Source organism: Tachypleus tridentatus, chromosome 13 (genome assembly GCF_004210375.1).
Source record: "Tachypleus tridentatus isolate NWPU-2018 chromosome 13, ASM421037v1, whole genome shotgun sequence".
Taxonomy (NCBI): Eukaryota; Metazoa; Arthropoda; class Merostomata; order Xiphosura; family Limulidae; genus Tachypleus; species Tachypleus tridentatus.
Genome location: NC_134837.1, coordinates 125,856,212 through 125,879,219, shown reverse-complemented (window position 1 = coordinate 125,879,219; position 23,008 = coordinate 125,856,212). Strand labels below are relative to the sequence as shown.

General features: G+C 32.7%; 1 protein-coding gene across 10 annotated transcripts in view; it reads left to right on the top strand.

Annotated features, from left to right (window-relative positions):
• The window catches only part of LOC143239086 (uncharacterized), a 115,315-nt gene that overhangs the window by 80,671 nt on the left and 11,636 nt on the right, over positions 1-23,008 (top strand). For 9 of the 10 annotated variants that reach the window (XM_076479891.1, XM_076479893.1, XM_076479889.1 and 6 more), the window contains 14 exons: positions 290-502; positions 620-749; positions 1,363-1,472; positions 2,090-2,240; positions 4,498-5,497; positions 8,281-8,373; positions 10,600-10,806; positions 12,581-13,213; positions 14,012-14,512; positions 14,891-15,079; positions 16,557-16,913; positions 17,442-17,661; positions 20,009-20,201; positions 21,162-21,258. In XM_076479891.1, the coding sequence (XP_076336006.1) occupies positions 290-502; positions 620-749; positions 1,363-1,472; positions 2,090-2,240; positions 4,498-5,497; positions 8,281-8,373; positions 10,600-10,806; positions 12,581-13,213; positions 14,012-14,512; positions 14,891-15,079; positions 16,557-16,913; positions 17,442-17,661; positions 20,009-20,201; positions 21,162-21,258 (4,094 nt within the window). Of the gene's footprint in view, positions 1-289; positions 503-619; positions 750-1,362; positions 1,473-2,089; positions 2,241-4,497; positions 5,498-8,280; positions 8,374-10,599; positions 10,807-12,580; positions 13,214-14,011; positions 14,513-14,890; positions 15,080-16,556; positions 16,914-17,441; positions 17,662-19,994; positions 20,202-21,161; positions 21,259-23,008 lie in introns of those variants that run through there. The other variant, XM_076479898.1, reaches the window with a different exon arrangement.

Here is a 23,008-nt window from a genome sequence, read left to right as displayed (position 1 = left end):
CACCAAATCAACAAACCAACCAAGTTCTAAATCCATTATCAAAACACATCTTTGTTAGATAATTTGCCGATAGGCGTATTCACAATTATTTTAGTATAATGAACTCAACTAGAAGAAGATGTAGTTAGGAAGACTACTACTACCCTCCCCCCTTTCTTGTTTCAGAAATTGATTGAAAGTTATATAGTATAAGGCACATCACTTATTTGGAATGTTAATGTTTTATTAGAAATCTGAATTGTGAATTTTTTTTAAGTTGAAACTTATATTATTGCCTGATTTTTAAAAGGTAATGGTTTTGGCTGGACTTCAGAGCCTGGTTCAGGCACAAATAAAAGTCGCACATTCAATTGTCGTTTCCTTGTAAAACCTTCTGAGGATCCAGAAGAGAGTATGGAAGAAAAACAGACCCGAATATCACAATATGAGAGCATGCAGTTGTCCACGGTTCTTTTACCTCACCCTTCAGAACATTCAGATAGTCCAGAAACAGAGAGTTCAGGTTAGGTCATTTTTAAAATACATGAAACTGGATTACTATGATGTATTTGCTAAAGGTTTTGAAAGAAATAAACATTGTTATGGTGTATAATTTATGTTGTTTCTCTCTTTTAAACAGATGCTCAAAACCTGTTGTTTTGTGTGGCTCGTCGAATTCCTCTGAACGAACGTACTCAAAATTCTTGTGGTGTAGAACAGTTTACAACTAAATTAGATCTAACAGGCAAGATATTGGACATTGATACAAGGTAAACTTTGGATGTTTTGGGGTTAACATTTTTCATATATAAACTAGGTGTTTCTTTTAGTAATTTAGAAACATTCTACTTATCTAAAAAAAAAAGAAAGAACCTAAATTTATTTAGCAATTAGTAGGATATTTATACTTCCATTTTAGGCACTCTCTCTTTGACTCCCTCCCCTCTGTTAATGGCAGCATGTCTATAAACCTACAACACCAAAAACAACGTTTTGATAACTGTGGTGGGCAGAGTACAGATAGCCTATTGTGTAACTGCTTAAACTAGAAACTGTTTGTATGTATCTAATTGTCAGGTTTCCCATTCCCAGTATAAAGTTTTTCTTTCAATGAGAAGGTAGTAAAAGTACTTAATTGTTCTGAGGATTTTGAGTTTACTAATAGTTACTTGTTGCCAAACAGACTTAAGTTTAATGAAATACAGATTTAGTGTAAATTTTTTTGTTGCTGTTTTTCTTTCAATGTTTAGATTGATATAACCAATGATTGTTATCTGAGTTGTAAGAAGAACATATTAGCAAATTTTTAATTTGCTAATATTGTTTAACAGCTATTGTTTCTACACATGAACACGATGTTACTAATATTATGTCTTTCTTTAGTGGTGTTTTATTGACATACAGCCAGTATCTGAAGGACCTGGATGAAAGGATTATTCACAAACTGTGCCATCCTAAAGACCTTCACAAGTTGATCCAGCACCTTAAAGAAAGTAAGTTGATGTTGTTAATGTAACTTTTGTCTCTAGTGGTGTTTTCTTGACATACATTCAGGATCTGAAAGACCGAGATGAAAGAATTATTTACATGTTCTGACATTCTTATGATCTCAGTTGGTTATGGGTAAATCTTGTTTATAAGCAAGCTGTAATTATTCAGAGACCACTAAAATAATTAATATGAGAAAAGTAATAAAATATTAATGTATAAGTTAGGCCTAACTGGTAATTACCTTTATTTTAAAAACACCTTTAAGCCTAAAGCAACAACTAATTGCAGTTATGAAACAGTAGTATTAAAAACAACTATATCAAACAATATACCTTTTTTTTTGAAGAAAGTGAATTTTTATTATTGTTTGCTATACTTTAAGCCTAGGATTGTTTAAGATGTGGATGTGTTTGTTAACTTTATGCGTTTAGCTGTTTACACTTATTTTGCTTTATTACTTTATCTTGTAAGCTTGTTTTCATAACAACCTTTATTGATAATAGTTAAGTGTTTTACTCCATGGTAAGCTTATCTTTAGATTATTGGTCCAGTTCTTATAGACAAGACAAATAATTAATTCTTCTAATGTGGAACTGGATTTAATGTATTCATTTATCAGCCCTCCAGGTAGGGAGCAGCACCAGTAGCATCTACCGATTACGGGTTCCTAACGAAAACTACATTTATGTCCAAACCAAAAGTAAAAGAGTTCCATTCAATTCTGTGACAAGTGAACAGGAGTTCATTATGTCAACGCACTCAATTATCAGGTGAAATGCTACATTATAATGTAGGTTTGACATGTGCTATTGTGAAATGTAGTTCTAAGATTTATGGTAGAATACAGTATTTTAATGTAATATATTTTGGCTCTTTTTCTCACTGTATTGGCAAACTTGGTATATCCATTGTTTATATTTTCAGGGGCTATAAAGGTGTACTTTTATAAGAATTTGCCAAAAATAAATCAGAGCAAATGTTATAGTACTAAACAAAGAGGTACCTCACTTGTGACCTTAATCCAGTTTGACAGAACTCCATTTATAATAGCTGTCTGTTTGTTTCAATTAGCCATTGCTTTCTTCAGTGAGCCAACTTATCACCCTTACTTCCAACAAAGATTTTTAACCAGCCTTGTATGCAGGGCCTGATCAGGTGATTTCAGAAATCCATAGTGGCCAAATCCACACTTTTATCCTCATCTGTATAAGCATTAAACTTTTTAAAGAATGTGAAAAGGTTATTAAGATAAGATTTTCCCTGACTAACACAAGAAACTGCCCAACAAAATTTTAAATTTAACTCTATCACCATGGGTATTCATTACTATGCATGACACAAGGTTTGGTGTCATATTCAAAATTGTATTAGACTACTTTTTGTATGTTATTAAGATTAGAATAGCATGAAATCTTAGCTAATAAGTTATATTTTAATAGTATACAAGTTATAAGTTTTTTACTTTTACAAGGCATTTTTAAAAACTCCTGAATTTTATCAAGAATGACACACGACATATTTTCTCTTAGCATGTCATCATCCCTATTTTATCTAGTACTCCTTGAAAAAATATGAAATGAAATGTATGTTACTTGCTATAAAATCATCATTGCTTAGATAAACCACATTTGTTATAGTTTTTGACTTCATTTGCTACAGATCTATCGAATATAAAATAAGACCCCACGTGTCACATCCTCTCTTTTATTATTCATTAATAGTTCACTCTTGCATTTCATTGTATATTGCCTATAACCAGTAGAAACTTGAGGTTTTTGTCTGTCAGATGGTGTGTTGCATAAAGTTATGTTCTGACCAGTTAAGTGTCAGTTACGTTCAGAGTAAGAACAATGTTCCCATGAGAGAGTTAACAGCTAGCTTAGATGAACTTGTAACAACTGTTGTCACAGTTACAATAGAAAGCTAGAAAATTTTTTGAGGGGTAAGGTAATTTGTCTACTTTTTGCATGTTATTGGTCTGTATTGTTTAGAGCATTATTTAGGTAAACCAAAAGTATTAATTGAGTAGAAATAAAAGGGGGTAACTCTTTGACAACCGAAAACAAGAAAAAAGTATTAAATAAATATTTTATTTTCTATATTTCATGTTTATTCTTTATGTATAATTTTAAAGCAAATAAAATGTAAAAGTAGAAAATTTTTAGGTTAGTTAAAATTAGATCATAATAACAATGTTTCACAAGGCAAGTATGTGAGATGCTTGTACTAGTAATGTAACCCAATAGCATAATGTGAGCTGCACATTCTCAGAGTGATTTACAAGTAGTTATACATAGTTCAAAGGGTATTAAAACAATATGTAATTATAAATAGATGTATACTGTTATGAACTTAGAGCTAATTAGGATAAATGAATGTGGTTTTGTATTACAATATGAAGTCATTATAGAAAGAAAAAGAAAACCTTTACTTCTTTAGTCTGCCATTGCAAGAATAGTTACTCAGTCATTCAAATGTATAGATGTTTAAAATGATGTATTGAAACTTGAAATGTATCTGTTATTACTCAGTTCAATAAAAATAAATTTTTGTAGTCTTGTGAGTAGTAAGATTAGCTTAAATGAGTAGCAAGAACAAAGAAAAGGTAACTCTGGTTTTGCAGTTTTGTTGATGTTTCTAATGTGTGATATAATATAGACCTGACATGGTATCATATAGGTGTCTGTTATCATTAGTTAAAAGTGTAATTAATAGGTATTAAAAACAGTAAGACAGAACGTCTAAACCAAACGCATAGTCTTGCGAAGTTATTAAAAGTCCTAGAAACTTGGGTTATAATTCAGGCATTGTTAATAACATAAAAGTCTAGAAAATTTGAATTCCTTTGAAAGACTGGCATTTTCATTTTATTTCTTGTAATGAGTCAGCAGTATGGAATGTTTCATATACACACTGATTTATGTTAAATTTTCTCAATATTTTGCACACCATGTTTTCTAAGATATCGTATATACAATAGTTTAGGAGGGTAATATTTATCTCATTGAACTTTTATTTCTTCATCAGAGATGCTGATATACCAGATGTTAATCAACGAAAAACTAATTCTTCAGTTAGTGAAGGATCTACTTCATCTAACGGTGTGAGCACTGGTGTTCATACTTCCAGTACCACCACAGCTACTGCAGTTAGTGACCCTTCTTCCGATTCCCTCTACTCTAGCCATACCTCACTGAATTTAGCCCCTCGTGAATTTAGCTTGTATGATCTTAGTCTTGATGTATTCTCTTCATCTGACTGGGAAGTACCTACAGGGAACAACAAGGAACGGGTGAACATTGATAACGACATCCCCAACCCTTCTTCTAGTGTCAGTGGTGGAAGTAATGTTAGGATGGCATTGGGTAAAGTCCAACATGTCCATGTGTCTAACAGTGCCTTCACAACTGAAATGTCATCAGTGACACAATCTCCAATTGTACAGATGACATCACCTGGGGTTGGCCAAGCAATCACGCTTAGCACATACTCATACAGTCATCTTCAGGGTCCACCTTCAACTCCTTTGTCTGTAGGACCAAGGAAAATGGAAAATGAAATTTGTGTTATATCAGATGCCAAGTCTAATAATTGTAATATGTCGTCGACAAACTTTTCTGAGCACCAGACTTCAATTAAAACCAACCCAAAACTCAGAAACTTACTAACTCAGGGTTCTGAGCAAACAGACTCTTTGGTTAGGGCTAATTCTCCTTTTACCAAATTATTCAGTGATGGGAGAAATTCCCAAAATAATCATTCTTCAGGGTCTGAAAATGGTTTGGTATTGAAAGGAATATCTGTAACAACAGGTGATAATGGGTCCAGTAGTGCATCAAAAAATGTTATATTACGAGAACTCCTGAACCAAAACGAAGATTCTGTGCAAGAACGTCCAAATAAATCACGATTTTCTAGTGGTGGTAGTAAAACTGGAATGCCTTTTACAAACATGGACAATTCCAAAAGTGAGACAAGTCAAGAGCTTTCTAAAAAGAATATAAACAACAACAACATGCTTAGAAAGGTGAGTTGTCTTTTATAAAACATTGGTTTATAGTTAGATTTTAAATCCTTAGATGTTGTCAGATATTTTATAAAGTGCTTGTTAAATTAATGTTTTCTTCATGCAGTTACAATGCTGAAGTTTTTCAGTTTGTAGTTTATTTGTGAAATTTGATTATTTTTGGAAATTACATTTACAATACAACGTAAGTTTAAAATAAATTTTGTATTTATCATTTTATAATAGAGTAATTAACTTTTTTCTCTAGAAATTGCATTCTGAACACTACAGTAATGCTCATGAATCTAAACTTTTATCTAATTCTTTGTTTTGAGAGCATGATCAAGTTGATGTCAAATGGAAATGAACCAACAAATGTGACGACAATATTTTAATTACTTGGGTAGTTGAAATAATTAAAAATAGTTATAATTGGTAACCCTAATTCTGATCAGATGATTATTTGTTATAATTTTTACTAACTGATTGTTGGAATAATAGAAAACAGCTGTTGGAACATTTAATTTTGATTATTTGGTTATTTTTGCTACATTAGTTGATTCAGTTGTGATTTTGATTGATAGATTATGTTACGTGACAATGTAGTTGCTGCCTATAGGTTATTGATTGACTTGTACAGCTGCTGCCCTTCTCAACAAATTAAGTTAATTTATTGAATATATTTTGTAAATATTATCTTATTTCAAGTGAATGGAAGTAAGTTTTTCTAGAAACTCTTAGGAAGTTTGAAATGTACAATTAAAAATCCACTTAAAACAAATTCGAACACCATAAGGCAGGGTGTTGCTTAAGTGATTGTCATAGAGCATATTTAACCTTCGTAAAAACCAGTGAGTGTCATGTCACGTTATGCTTGGTTTCTTAAAATAGGAGAGGTCAAAAGAGCTGAAGTGTGTTTATCGAGATAGAATAGTTTGATTTCTGTGTCCAGTTTTATTATTTATATATTTCATTTTAAACTTTCAATGCATAGACTAAGAACAATATTAGGTTATGCTTTTGTCTCTTAGTATTGTAACATAACATTTTATTATTAGAATATTGTGTTACTGAAACCCTGGCTTTTCAATACATTAGAAATTACTAATCTGACTGATTTTTACCAATATTTATTATGTAATCTACAAATATGCCACAAACTTATTTCATGAATGATCTTGATTTTGATTGGCTCAAAAAGGAACTTAACAATGTTTGACTGCCTTGACTACACTTTTCTGCCACTTTGTTGATAAAGGTTGGTTTTACAAAATTTCAGTTAGCTATGAAATTATTGTCCTGTCATTTTTAATAATTTGGGGTCTTTGCTCAAATGATTGTCATAGGTATTTTATCATATAATTTTGGGTGTTGTTTGAGTGATTGTATCTTGTGTGTTATATCAGATGTGAAGAGTTTATAAACCAATAACTTTAACATTATGACATTTGTGATGAAAACTAACATGAATTTGTGAAAATACCAAATGCAAGTTAGAGGACCATTAATTATATATTTTTAAATATTAGTTCTCACAGTTTTTTAAACTTATGATCCATACTTTTTGTTGCCTGTTACACATCTTTGTTTTGAAGATTAGGTACGTACCTATAATACTTTACAAAAGCTTGTGACATTATATTTTGCTTGAAGTTAACTGTTCTGCAGTTGAAATCTTCTCAGTTGGATAAATTATTCTATAAACAAATGGGAAGAAATATAATTATAAAAATATTTGTGATGTCTTGCCAGCCAAACCTGTAATTCCACTGGTTGTTGCCTCATCTTATTGATGCAGAGCTATATCTGGTGAACATTTATACATTCTTACATGGAAAGATAGAAGAAAAAATGAATAATTTATTTTTTTTCTTTAGAATTTATTCAGTAGAATAATTATTTGTTACTTGGGATTCAAGCATGTATTAAAAGATTTGTGGATTTAGTTTTTAAATTGTAGTTTTAATTGTTACCATCTTTTATTTTTTTATTTTTTTCAGGTTTGGTAAAGTTTTTGAACTGTAGCAAAACTGTAAATGACAATACATATTTCAGCTCATCTGTAGCATAGCCATTTTAATGTAATATACTATAATATTCCTGTGTTTATGTATATGAATTAGATTACTAAAAGAGATGGTACATTACGTATATTGTTCCAGGTGTCTCTAGTATTAACTACTAAGTAATGAAATTAATGTGACAAAGATTTTGAAACATCTATCAGTTGGTTTTGAAAAGCATGTGGAATTAGTGTCTTGATTATATGAACTCTTGATGTTAAGTAGATGCACTGATCTTTGCAGAAAGTGATCTTAGTAATAAGTTATCTCTATATGAAACATATAATTAGTTAATTTAAAAAAAATGTTGAATTTTGATTTCATAATTACTGTAATCATAAACTGGTACTGTATTTAGACTGATTTACCAACTGAGCAACCTTTGGAAATATGGGGGAAAAAAGACAACTGTGTGTTCTTCATATATACAAATATATTAAAACTCATTTCACATATTAAAGTTTTGTCTGTTAATAGACAGGACAAAATGACTCCACTGACAATAGACTTTATGATAAATTCATAACTTGTATATTACAGTATTTTAACAGTCAGAGTTAGTTGCAAGTGGTTTTAAAAAGTATCTGTATGGATCATGATAAAAATAGACTACTATTTTAAATTTATGAATTTGATGGTAAGCAAAATTAGATTTGATTTCATATATTTAAATCATTGTAGGTGTTTAATTTCATTATTTTATCCAAATGAAAATACAATCTTTTATCTTTTCATCTATAGCTCTTAAACAGTGAAGTAGAGAATGATCGTAGTAGCCGAGGGTCTCAAGCCATGCTAATTCAACAGCTTCTTAAAGCAGAATCTCATGAAAAGGTAACATTTTGAAAAGACATATCTAAAATTTTGTATTTTTATATCCTTCACACATACTTATTGAAGTAAAAGCTTGTTTGTTTAATCAGTGTAAAATTTCACCTGCGTGTTTCCTATCATAAAAGAAAAAAACTGATGTAATAATACAGACTTCTGTAGTTAAAATAAAAGAACATGTACAGTTTTATTCTCAAGTTTTTGGTTAGTGTATTTTAAGATCGGTTGATAAGTACAACCAATTACATTATGCTGTGATTGCAGACGTTGAGAATAGCTAAAAATTGAAGAAAACAAAACTACATTTTTAATAAGGTTACAAGAACAATTTTTTTTCCAACATTGTTACGAATATTCCAGAATGCTAAGTGTCATATTATGCTCAGAACAAAAAAAAAAAAAAATCAGAAAATTTACAAACACTAATGATTATATCGGGAGTGAGCTAAAATTAATTTCATATTCCACATCTGAGGTTTTTGAAATCTTTTTGTATATTAACCCTCTTGACCTAAATACCCTTTACTGCATATGACACAAAATATCTTATGTTCAATATTTTATTAAACTACATTTATGTTATACCAATTAGTATAGCAGTCTTAGCTAATAATTTCAATTTATATTTTAATGGTATACAAGTGTTAAGTTTTTAATTTTACAAGGCAGTATTTAAAAAAAAATACTAATTTTCTCCCAGTGTGACACGTGACATTAGCATGTCATCATCCAGATTATACCCACTACTCTTTCAAAAAGTACAAAATTAAATATAAATTACTTACTCATTGCTCAGACAAACCATAAGTTTTATAGCCTTCAATTTTCTTTAGCTACAGAGCTATCAAATAGAAAATCATACCCCTCCTGCCACACCAACCTGTCACTTCCTCTTTTTTAGGATTTGTTAATATTTCTTTTTTAAAAACTCCACAAGAATAACAACAGCTAACTTGGGAATTTGTAACAACTCTTGTAGCATAAGTAGAAAATCTGAAAAAATGTTGAGAGTTAGGGGAAATACTGTTTTTTGCATGTTATTAGTCTACGATCTTTGGTACATTATTTTATTAAATAAAGTATTTTGTATTTGTTTGTTTTTGAATTTTGCTCAAAGCTACATAAGGGCTATCTGTCCCTAATTTATAAGTGTAAGACTAGAAGGAAGGCAGCTAGTCATTGCCACCTACCACCAACTCTAGGGCAACCTTTTTTACCAATGAATAGTGGGATTGACCCTCGCATTATAATGCCCCAACAGCTGAAAGGGCGAGCATGTTTGTGACAGGTATTTAAACCCACAACACTGAGATTAGGAGTTAAAACATCCATGGGGGTGATAACTTAGTTTTTCCTTAATTCCATCCCTAAATTGTGGAACCTTGGCTGTCTGGTTGGGGTTGTTTTATCTTGATTACTCTTATATTGGTCCACCTTTGATACAGGAACTAAGTTCTAGGTGAAGAGCATATCTGTGCTGAATGTAGTGCAGTTTCCCCACTCATGTGCTATTTGTCTTGGTATACTTCTGTTGTGTACAGAAGCTTTCTGTATAGATATTGTCCTTACCAGCCCCTTCACTTTCTCAATATGGGATTCAAGCCGTAAGTGTCAGCAGATGGTAAATTAACATCTTTCTAGGTTAAAAGTGTATTTCCAATAACATTTAACTCTGTTAACATTCTCCTACCATTCCTCTCTTGTAAGATTTAGTGTTAGCAACTGGGATGGTGTAAGTATTGAAAAAATATGGTTACGTTGTTTGGGTAAGGTTCTTATATACAGTACCAGAATAGAAGGCATATTGATGTAGGTATAAAGTGTCACAAGGCCCAAAATTGCCTGAGGATTTAAGTGATATATCAAAACACTTGCCTAGAATGTACCAAAATATGGTATATATATTATATTAGAATCATAAATTTGGTATTGCTGTCAACTGGGTTTAGACTAAGTTTTACAAAATTGAGACTGAAGCATTTAAGAATTTTGTTGATAGTAAATATGTACTAAGGCAAGGGCCCAAATGTGTAGCACTTGCATACAAAAACATTACCTTTTGTATTTTATGATGTTTGGTGCTGATTCCTGTGTGCAATACTGGTTAAATATTTTAAGAATTAGTTGGAAACTAATGAAAATAATTTATAAAAAATCTAATTTAATTAACAGGTTTCACCCCTGTGTGAAGTATAGTAGATAGAAATGTTTTGTTTTTTCTCTCCTTAGAATGAGAACTCTGTTAGTGTAAATAATGTGCAATCCAGTTCTACAGACCAGCTATTTAAGAATGCAGTTCTCAGTTCCAGTTCCACATCAAATTCTTCATTTCCCACCTCACTCAGTAATGTTTTTGGCTCCATATTTAAGAGGAAATCTGATGACGATGACGAATCTGGTTCTAATCCACCATCAAAACGACCAGCTGTTCAACACGTGAGTTTATCAAAACTGGCGTGTTTATATTGTGTGACTGAGGCTCGATTACATGCCTACTACTTATCCTAGTATTACTGGAATCATACTTGTTTTCCTTATTGCATGCCTACTACTTATCCTAGTATTACTGGAATCATACTTGTTTTCCTTATTGCATGCCTACTACTTATCCTAGTATTACTGGAATCATACTTGTTTTCCTTATTGCATGCCTACTACTTATCCTAGTATTACTGGAATCATACTTGTTTTCCTTATTACATGCCTACTACTTATTCTAGTATTACTGGAATCATACTTGTTTTCCTTATTACATGCCTACTACTTATCCTAGTATTACTGGAATCATACTTGTTTTCCTTGTATTTCTCTGAATTCCGATATATTTTTTTTTAGTTGTGCACTTTCTTTACTTTTTGAAACATTAATTTGCTAAACCTTTGTATCATTTTTCAAAAAAATCAGAATCTTCTGTTTATATGTTTAATTGAAAGTGTGCCATACATTTATGCAGTTCTTTTTATATGTTTCATAGACAGTTGGGTTAAGGGTAGACAGACAAAATCATTATTCAGAGTTTGGGGTTGTTCTGAGGATTTAGTGCTTTCTTATTACTTTCAATCTACGTTTTGTATGCATTTATTATTTGTTAACTAAAATGTACTAAGGGCATTCACTTTTAACAAATTCTCAAAGATTCGCACGAACCTTACCACAGAAGAGTTTTGTCACACACTGAAATGCCATTTACCAGTTTAAAAAGAAAAAAAATTATAGTATGCATTTACTGAAGTTTGTTTGAAACTTTTAAGGTATCAAACATTTTAGGGATTTAATCTTTTAATGATTTCATGGGGTTAATAGTTATAAATGCTTTCTTGTTTTGTCGGCATATTGATAGTAACCATTGGAATAAGTCTGTCAGCGAAAGAAAATTTCATTTGCACAAACATTAGTTCAATATTGTAATGTAGTATTAAACTGTATTTTGTAATTTGTTTTTAACCCTTTGTTTGTATATTTGTGCATTTATCAGCAAAATTTTTCAAAAATTGGTGAATGGATTTGGATGATAGTTGATATACATTTGGACTGTGCCCCAGCTTAGAAGTAATTAGTTTTTGAAGGGTCAAAAGTTAAGGCCACGAAAATGAAAAATCCTTATCTGTTAACATGGAAGCTGATTTTTCACAGTATTTGTGCTTTGTAAGTGAGTTAAAAATGATTAAATTTTGATGAAACTTGGTGGACGTGTATAATGTTATTCCTCGTTGTTCTGTGAAAAATGGTTCCGTCCTTGTCCATTTCTTACCAGTAACGTTCAGGCACATTTTTGTACATTTTGAGGGTCAAGTATTATCAATGCTGTGTAGCAGAGGTCTGCTGAGTGTCTCTCTAGTTTATAGTTGGTATTTATATCCTGATCTTGAATGTTTGCTCTTGGTGGTGGTGTTGTTATTGTTTGTTTTTTCACTGGTTATTTGAAATTTGGTTTCATTATTACACAAAACAGGAAATTCTGTAACTTTAGATGCATGTCTTTTTAACAAAACTGAAACCAGAAGTAAAGATGTGAAAGTTGTAATAGTTGTTTTTTGTGGTCTTGTACTTGCATTTCTTGCTACAGTTTTTAGAGTGAATTTCTTATGGAAAAACTTTAAAAAAGGTATTGAAATTTTACTGAACCTCCATCTAAGAACAGTTTTAGTTTTAAAATTTAAGTTGAAACTCTTTATATCCTTTTGATTTATTTAGCTTTTTATATCTTTAGCCACGACTGGCTGGTCAGAATCCTATGTTGGCTTCCATGCTGGCTCAGACACCTAAAACAGAGCCATCTGTCCCTACCACCATTGCAAATTCCATCATGTCTCAGCTCCCACAAGACCGACTGCCTAAAAATCTCGAGAAGAAGCTAATTCAGACACCATGTGTGGTCGTTACGTGTTCTTGTTCTAGCAGCTCAACACATCAGAATACTGTTCATGTCACCTCCACAAGTCACTCCCTGCTCCATCAAGATGTAGTCACTGCAGATTCTCGGGGACGTGTTACTCTTGGTCACCAGTCTGCGACCACCTTGAATCTCCCTTCTGGACAGATTACTCAACCTCCTCAACGTGGAATTCCACCTCATCACCACAACCAGGGTTTTCTCAGTTCCATACTGAACAGCTCTGATGGTTCTCGATTGACAGCTGCATCTGCAACCGTAACCAGCTCTAGCCAGTTAGGACAGAACACATACAGTCACTTTCAACTATCAAACCACCAGGTTCAACAGCCTGCAAAAACCATCACCCTTTCAGACATGCTGGGAGATGTAGGATCCTTTGATTCTGTAGTTGGGTTGACGACTCAAAGCCAAACATCAGATCCCATGTTATCACAGATACTGGATGAGGTACATGTGTGTGTGTGTTCTTGGGTTATGTCTGATATTGGCTGTTCTAAAGTTAATTTGCATCATGCAGTGTATTGTACAAGTAATTGTGTTTTAAATGTAAAATCACAATTACTTCAAGTCGTGATTTCTGGTCATTCTTTCTGTTGGTAATACAGTGTTGAGAAAAAAACCGTCTACATTTAGTACAGTTCCTCAGAATTGTGAATTAATTACTGTCCTGTGAATGATAAGCCAATTTTAGTCCCATAACAAAAAATTTGAAAAAATGTGTGTAATCATAAATCAGTTTATAATAGTATTGCTAACAGTACAACAGTTTTCCATTTTAATAAATGAAAAGAATTTATTTCTCTTTATTATAGTTCAGGTTATTGAAAAACAAACTGCATGCATTTTGGTGTGTGTAAAATTGATGTATCTTGTGTAAAGTTTTATTGAAAATTATATTTCAACAAGCAGTGTTATGGCATTATAAACTAGGTTTTAGTCTGTGTAATTCTTTTTGTGAAATGTGTATCTCAAGAATGTACCTTATTTGGCAAAAAACAACTGTTAATAATAAACAGCAGTATTTTTGTAAGAAAAATCAGTTTAATTTCCTATATGTGTGTTTGTGTGTCACCTATAAAAGTCTTGTTTAAATATTTAATAATTGGATGACTATTAACGTGAAACATGCAATAAATTATCTACAATTAAAGTAAGCACTTACTTGACTTTGAAAACATAATATTCTGTAAACTGATTTATTAATCTTAGACTTTATTGTAAGAATGAAAGTTGAACTTTGCTTAGGTTTGGAGTATGCAACAGGAGATGGAATCAACACCAATAGATGATAGCATGATAAGAAAAATCCTGGATGAAGTGTTTGAACAACCGCCAGGGTCCTCTGCCTCTGGAGGATTGCCTCCTAATAATCAAACAGTGAACACAGTCCAAGATGTGCACGAAAAACTTGCCATTAATGCCATTCGGCAACAGTTGATGAGTTACGAGATCTCGACTAGTAGCAGCAGTAGCACAAACACCTCTCTTTCTCTAAAGTCTTCCTTGCACCCCCAAACACCTGTTGCTCTTCGTACTCCTGTTGTCAGATTTTCTTCCACAAACAGCTACCCATCAGTATCTGTGTCACTTTCACCAAATGGAGCCCAACCTGGACATAGGGTGCAACTTCAAAGTCCTGGAGATGTTGGTCTTCAGCACAGTGTTGCCTTAAGAAATTTCCAGAGACTTGGAGGTACCCAGCACCCTAATTCTGGAGGAGGGATAACTTCTAACATATCACCAGAGGTATTTTAGATTAAATCTGAATATTATAATGATAGACAAAAAAATAAGTATTTGAATAAAGAATTAATTATTTACTTTTTGTTTTTACTAGTTACATTTGTTGATATGGAATTCACTCTAGTTTCCATTTTAGTAATAAGCAACTGTCCATCCTTTTGTATATTGTATTCATAGCTGAATAGAGGTTTGTCCTTGAAGACAAGTAAATAATGTATTCTTCCTGGCATTTTAAATGATAGATAAATAATCTATGTTATTCATTAAAAACAGTAGTTTTATCATGCTACGTGAAAGTAAATGCTTACATACTAGTTATTCAGTCAACGAGCGTACATTTTAAGAACAAATTTCTCTGTCTCGTGTTTCTGTACAAAACAGGTTTACTACAAACTCTTAGAACGTCGACAGAAGATGCTTCATCATCAGAAACGTCTACAAGGACAACAGCAGGTTGTACAGTCTCGACAGCCCATAACTGAACCCCTTACCCCAGCATCAACTCCAGTTTTCACTGAAAGTATGACAGATTTGTTTAACAACACTGTTGCTCCTAATGTTACACTTCAGGTATTAAAATGTTCTGATGATTGTCATAAAAGTTACTTTCTATAGTTAGTTGTAGAATAACACTGATTTAGAAGTTCAAAAATATTGACTGAATTCAGTTCTAACCAATAGGAGGTTGTAAATAATTAAAAAAAAAAAAAAGCATACTTGTATGAATATGGCTGTAATATACAGGTATAACTCGGAATTTTATGATTCGTAAATGTTTTACAATATGCTTTGGCTCTTAATAATGATTCTTATTTGCACATTTATAAATTACATTGCCTTTGGATTATAAACACAGTTTCTTATCTTGGAGAAGGAATATTGACTACGAGTTCAAACTTACAAGGTGTAACAAAAACAGATATATGCTACAAAAGTACATATACTTGAGATATATCTGTGAATTTATGATGTCAGTCCAACCTAGACTTTGACAGTTTTAAGTGCAAGGTAGTGTTCGTGTGAAAGATAAAAATAACTTTGTCCATCGTGCAGCTTTCTTATTCTACTTGCATTACTCATGAACTTTTGAAATTGTATTTACAAATTTTATGGTAGCCATGTGTATCTTATCTGCTGCCTACTTTCCTCCATTACAAACTGTCACTAAATCAGAAACATAAGGTAAAATGAATAGTTGATAACTCTGAAATCAAATACATAAATCATATTGAATACACTTTGTCAAAGATGATAGTGTTCACTTTGATCCTCAGCTTGTGAACATGGGATAAAAAAAAATGTGACCAAGATTTTTAATTTGAGAACTTACTCAAGTGACATTTATGTTGCAACAATCTTTATTATAAGTCATACTTTGTAAGACATAACTACTAACAAACTTTTAGATTTTGGTAGTTTTACTGAGTTCAGAATTACTTCACTACAAATGACCTCTCCCTCATTGGAAGCTTAGCAATGGAGACAGAAATTGTTTAAAACAACTGGTGAACTTCTCACAACATTGTTTTTAGTATAATTAACAAATATTTTATGATCAGTAGGTAACTTGACACAATACATATTTGATAAGCTAAGTCGTACTTTGTTTGTCTTGGTGGAAGATGGGTCTTATGGAATTATGACTACTAAGCATTACACATGTGTGATATACAGGGTGAGCCAAAAGTAGGTTTGAAATATCAGGAATCTGCCAATGTAGGGTATTTAGATATAGTTTGAGTCATGTTTTACCTCAGAGTGATGGTTTCAGATGTAGGACATGATTAATCTTAATTTTACCTTTATAACATGACTTCATGTCAAGTAACAAATGGATCTTAATATGCCTAAATACCTATGTTAGCAGATTTTCTATGTTGCACACTTATTTCACAATAATAATACAGGTTGGAACTATTGATTCCCTATCACAGTAACAATACAAATTGGGACTTTTGGTTTCACTTTGTGTGTGCATGTGTCAGATTCTGCATGTTGATGGTATACAGGTTATGTTCATTGCTTACAATATTTATTTAATTTCCAGCATTTCAGTGGGGTCCCTGAACCACAGCTGTCGCCCAGGTACAATGTCACATTATTAGGTCAGACCAGTCAGTCACAAGTGTCTCCAAGTCAGCACCCTGGTCAGCAGTGTCCATACTCATCACTTTCACAGCAGTCCTTCCCCAGTCCAAGCCCACCTGTAAGCAACAGCTATAACCAGCAAAGAATACCCTCTTATCCTTCTTCTCCAGTACCAGTTACAGGAGTAGGACCTCTGTCCCCTCTCCTTCAAGTGCTGTCACCACAATCTCAGTGGAACCAAAGAGCTGCTCCAAGTACCACAACTACAGATTCTGTACAACAACAAAACCCCATTCTGAATGATCAGTTGTCACAGGTATAATATCTGTATCTTTACTTTTAGTTGTTGTTGTTTTTAAATGGTACATTTCTTCATTTACAAAAAACAAGGTTGTAAAATTAATAGTAATCCAGTGTGTGTATTTTAGTTTGTGAGTGGTAAATTCCATGTGAACATTTGATTAAATCAGTTGTTATAAAACATTATTCTGATTAAATAAAGTTTGTGGTTGTCCTAAATGAATTTCAAAATTTTAAAGAATAGCAAAGCATGAAAAATGTTATATTTCTTGAGCAGAAGCTGTAATAGGTCTGTAGATCTTGAAATGGGATGATATCTTCTGTTCAATTTGTCTTAACCATCTTATTTTGTTTGGGTATATTCCAAAACTAGTTTCTTGAAGATTGTTTTCTTTGGTTAATATTTAACAAAACTGGTACATAATAAGCAACTCTAGATGTGTGTGTGTGGTTGAAATGGCCTTTATGATATAGAATTTTTTGTTTGTTTTTTTCAAATGTAATGGGTCCATAGTTTAATTTCCATTTATTTATCGTTTCACAGAACTCACTTATGAATCAAAGTAGGTTTGTTTCACAAGCTCAACGACAATTACAAGTTCGTTCCATGCCAAGTCCAAACTCTGTTGCCAATCAGGGAAACTCTCCCCTTCCGAGCCAGACAGATGGTCAGTTCAGGCCACATTCACCTGGTCATCTTTATCAACAGGCTTCACAAGCACAGAAAAAACAACAAAGGCTACAAAGGACAGTTTCTTTACCTGGTGAGTTCTCTTGAAATATATTCTTTGTAATTATTTACTGCATTGAAGAGGAAATATTAATAGTATGTTACTAATGCTATATAAGAAATTAATTTGAAAAACAAAAACACATCTGTGGTTTTTAGAGTAAAAGGTAAAACAGGACAAGGAAGAACTATTTTGATATGCAAAGAAAAAAAATGTTAGTAGCAATTAGTTATAAAATCATGTTCATGTTGATCAGTTAGGCTTTACCAACTGATAAGTGGTTATTGGTATCAATGTGAGCATCTTATGCTAATTATGAGTCATTTTCTTAATTAGTTTGGTTTGCAAGGGTGGGGTTCAGTTAGTAAATTGCAGGTACTTGTTTATTCATGAATAATACAAGTTAGAGAACCTATGTTCAGGACTGAATAGAACAAAGAGATTACTAATTGTTTTATTTGTTATAATTAGTGAATAGACATTTGTCAAAGTGCTTGGTTGAAGTGAGAGGATGACCTGTGTTTGGTATAATTCAGCAGAGTTCTGTCTCAGGACAGATTTGGTTGAAGTGAGAGGATGACCTGTTTTTGGTTTGGTATAAGTGAGAGGATTCAGCAGAGTTCTGTCTCAGGACAGATTTGGTTGAAGTGAGAGGATGACCTGTGTTTGGTATAATTCAGCAGAGTTCTGTCTCAGGACAGATTTGGTTGAAGTGAGAGACCTGATGACCTGTTGGTATAATTCAGCAGAGTTCTGTCTCAGGACAGATTTGGTTGAAGTGAGAGGATGACCTGTTTTTGGTATAATTCAGCAGAGTTCTGTCTCAGGACAGATTTGGTTGAAGTGAGAGGATGACCTGTTTTTGGTATAATTCAGCAGAGTTCTGTCTCAGGACAGATTTGGTTGAAGTGAGAGGATGACCTGTTTTTGGTATAATTCAGCAGAGTTCTGTCTCAGGACAGATTTGGTTGAAGTGAGAGGATGACCTGTTTGGTTGAAGTGAGAGGATGACCTGTTTTGGTATAATTCAGCAGAGTTCTGTCTCAGGACAGATTTGGTTGAAGTGAGAGGATGACCTGTTTTGGTATAATTCAGCAGAGTTCTGTCTCAGGACAGATTTGGTTGAAGTGAGAGGATGACCTGTTTTTGGTATAATTCAGCAGAGTTCTGTCTCAGGACAGATTTGGTTGAAGTGAGAGGATGACCTGTGTTTGGTATAATTCAGCAGAGTTCTGTCTCAGGACAGATTTGGTTGAAGTGAGAGGATGACCTGTTTTTGGTATAATTCAGCAGAGTTCTGTCTCAGGACAGATTTGGTTGAAATGAGAGGATGACCTGTGTTTGGTATAATTCAGCAGAGTTCTGTCTCAGGACAGATTTGGTTGAAATGAGAGGATGACCTGTGTTTGGTATAATTCAGCAGAGTTCTGTCTCAGGACAGATTTGGTTGAAGTGAGAGGATGACCTGTTTTTGGTATAATTCAGCAGAGTTCTGTCTCAGGACAGATTATTGTCAATTGAAGAAAAAAATGAAATTGGTAAAATAAAATTTGACTTAGCTCCAATACCCAAAACTATTAGCATTCAGGCAAACAAGTCTGTGTTATATGCAAAAGGGGTAGTAGCAGTCGTCTGGGGCAATGAAAATCTGCCTGTTAGATTTAGAGTAGAGAATACTAGAATATGATATCTTGATTCTCAGTTCTGTTTATTACATCTCATGAGCCAGAGTGTTACTTCATGATTAACTTAGTTGTTGTATGTTATCTGTTAAAAACACAGTTCTCCAAACAGTAGGTTCCAGATAATGGCTGTAATTGCATTAAAAAGTGTAAAAACATAAACCTCTGCTGTATCTTCTCCCCAAGTATTTTCAATCAGTTCAACTTCTGATTCCATGTAAATATAGAACTAATGTACATGCATAGAAAACTATAAAATCATAAGGGTTAAAGAGAGCGTGGTAGTTGATGCTAAAATATTAGTTGCGATGTTTGGTTTCATCCTGTAATTTCAAATAAAATTGTGTATGTAATTCACTTTGAACGTGGTTTTAATAATGGAGAGTTCTTGTGTAGTGTTATTTTAAAGCATTGTTTAATTTATTAATGTCAATTTAAATAAGGTCAGGCTTAATCATGCAGATGTGCATGTCAGTTTAGACTTTACTTCTTATTGGTTAAACTTTTGTGTATATGAAAGTTTGGTTATTGAATAACTTGTTTTTGTTTCTGAGAGAATAAACAACCAACAACTCCTGTGTTTTGTACTCTGGTAGTAATATTTCACTTTCAATTTTATTGTAGGTCACAGCTTAGTTTATCGGGAATTTTGAGTAATTTCCAAGAGATGTTAATTTTAACAAGCTTTTCCTGTTCAGGTCACGTGAATTCACCAAGGACCCCACAGGGGGGATTTGTTGGTGGTGAGCAAGTTATTTCACCTCAACCACAAATATCTCCTAGTTATACCACCCAGTCTACTCGAGGAAACAACTATACGTCAACAGACAATTCCCACTTCTCTTTTGACCAGCAGAGTCTGCAGATATATGGATCAGGCTTAGTTGAAAGGTATGCATTTTGGTGTAAATTATTTGAATCAAATTATTATACAGTTTCTTTAACAACATTTTGGATTGTTAACTTATAAAAAAAAAATAATAATAATAATAATAATAAAAAAATTAGTCATTAGTGATAATTTTACTGTGTCTTAAAGATTTGTTTTTAGTTGCGACTCCAAGATACTAGAAGTGTAGTTTACCTGTTTGGACATTTGTATTCTAATTATGATATATTACCACTTTCTCTTCTTTAGCTAGTAATTACTAATAGTGATTGCCTTTGCCAAATTAGCATTCAGGTGTTGATTCGCATGAAACTACTTGCAAGTATATATTCCTCAAAATCCCAGTTCCTATCCTTCAACAAGTTTGTGGCAACCCTCAGTCATTTTGATGCAATGATTTGCAAGTGATTAAAAAGCACAATCTGAATGCTTTATTCATGTATTACTTCCCACAGAAAAAAAACATCCTTCTTTAAAAAATGTTCCCTTTTTCTTAAAATTTTTCAATGAGATATTAATACTGTGATTGACAACTACTAGCACTTAAATTCTGCTAGTACTTTATTTCACATCATTCTGTAATAATTTTAGAAAAAGGTTTACAGTGTTTTGGCCTGGCATGGCCATGTAGGCTAAGGCATTTGACTCGTAATCTGAGAGTTGTGGGTTCGAATCCCCATTTCACCAAACATGCTCATCATTTCAGCTGGTATTTGTTGGTAAAAGAGTAGCCATGGAGGCATTATAATATGACAGTCAATCCCACTATTCGTTGATAAAAGAGTAGCTCAAGAGTTGGCGGTAGGTGGTGATGACTAGCTGCCTTCCCTATAGTCTTCTAATTTATTACATTTGTAGTGAACAAAATTACATTATATTAATAGTTTGTTTTTTCCTTTTGCTAAATTGATATCTGTAGTTAAATTATCTTGATAAAACTATTTTATCCAATTATTTAATAGAGGGCCAGTAACAGGAAATGATCCAGGAGGAGTGACATCGGAGTATGTCAGACAAGAGTTACGAGCTATGGTAGGAGCCAAAACCCAACAGACACAGGTATATAGTTTTCTTTATTGTATAGGATGGGGCAAAATTGAATGTACAGTTGTTTTATTTAATTTAACTTCTAATGTCTTACCCTGAAACAAAGAATAAGTAAGTTGTATATTAAAAGTCAGAAATTAAACTGTTTCTTGACACAGTAGCACAATGTGCCTGAAAGGAAATGATAATAAACTGTCTTTATAAAATTTTCCTTTCTATTGATGGTATGATATTAACTGCATGGTAACTTTTGCACACTCTTTTGTTTTAAACTCGGTACCACAATTTCTTGCTATTGGTTATTAATGGCCACGTATACTGGTCATAGTATATGACATAGGCCCAATGTGACCAGATGGTCAGGGTGCTCAACTTGTAATCTGAGGGTCACACATTTGAATCCTCGTTACACCAAACATACATGACCTTTCAGCTATGGGATTGTTATAATGTGACAATCAATCCAACTTTTTGTTGGTAAAAGAGTAGCCCAACAGTTGGCAGTGGGTGGTGATGACTGGCTGCCTTCCCTCTAGTCTTACGCTGCTAAATTAGGGACAGCTAGCCCTCGTGTAGCTTTGCACAAAATTCAAAACAAATAAAATATCCGACATTTAAAAAAACTGAGCTATTAAAAGGTTTGTACAAACTTTGTAGTTTTAGTAAGTAAACAAATTACAAACTAAACTTGAATTATCTCAGTGTATTGGCAGAGTACACAAGTTAGATACTGATATCATATTTAGATTTTTTTTAAGTTACCTTTTAACATTTTATTATGCAATGTAATGGTAGCACATAGTATCCAGCTGCAAATTAGTAACAGCTTTTGTTTGGAATCCTTTTTTAAATGTCAAGAAATGCAATTATTACTAACAGATTATTAATACTGGTGTGGTTTGACATACAGAAAACTTGTTTTGACAAAACTATTCAGAAATTCTGTTATAAAACTATTGCCTGTCACAGTGGCTAATTATGAATTACTTTACTGGTCACCACACAAAACAAGACAGTTTATTTCCTGAAACCTATTCACTTTTAACTCGTACTAACCTGATTTACAGAGGGAAAAAGTTGTGTGTGGAAAAGAATCATTCAGTATATAAATAATATTTCTGGTCAAACGTAAAACTAAATAAATAGTTTATCGGGCTAACAGATTGGTCACTAGCCAGGAACTTGAGGATAGTTCTAAACATTTGGAGGCTTGTCAGGTAGCATTCAAGCAGCATGAGAATTATTTTGCTTGTTAACAGAAACAGCTTATATTTCTGCTGGTCAGTCAACTAGCTTTTAATACTGTCTCTGACCAGTGAATGGGAAATGGTAATTATTGGAAGGCTTGTGTTACTGTTACTACTTAAATTAAAAGTTTATTAACTTGTGTAATGATACCTCAAAGCATACTCATTACAGGAATGTGTTTGCTGTTTTCATCCATTTCTAAATGTTGGATATTTAAGTGGCTATTTTTTTGTGAATATGCGCACAATACATTTCTGGTATTAAAAAAAGTTTTTTAGTAAGATTAAGAAATGAATTTTGTGGATTACCATGATCACAGAATTATTTTTCAAACTAGGAACTCTGTACTGATATCCTAAAGAGATTTATAATTATTTAGTGTTTTACACGTCTTATGTAGAAATATAAACCTAAAGCACTTTAATGAAGAAAACAAAGGAATAATTTATGGGAAGCTTTTTCTTAATCTCATTTATAAATGAGGATGAAAATAACACAAAACTGGTTTTTAATC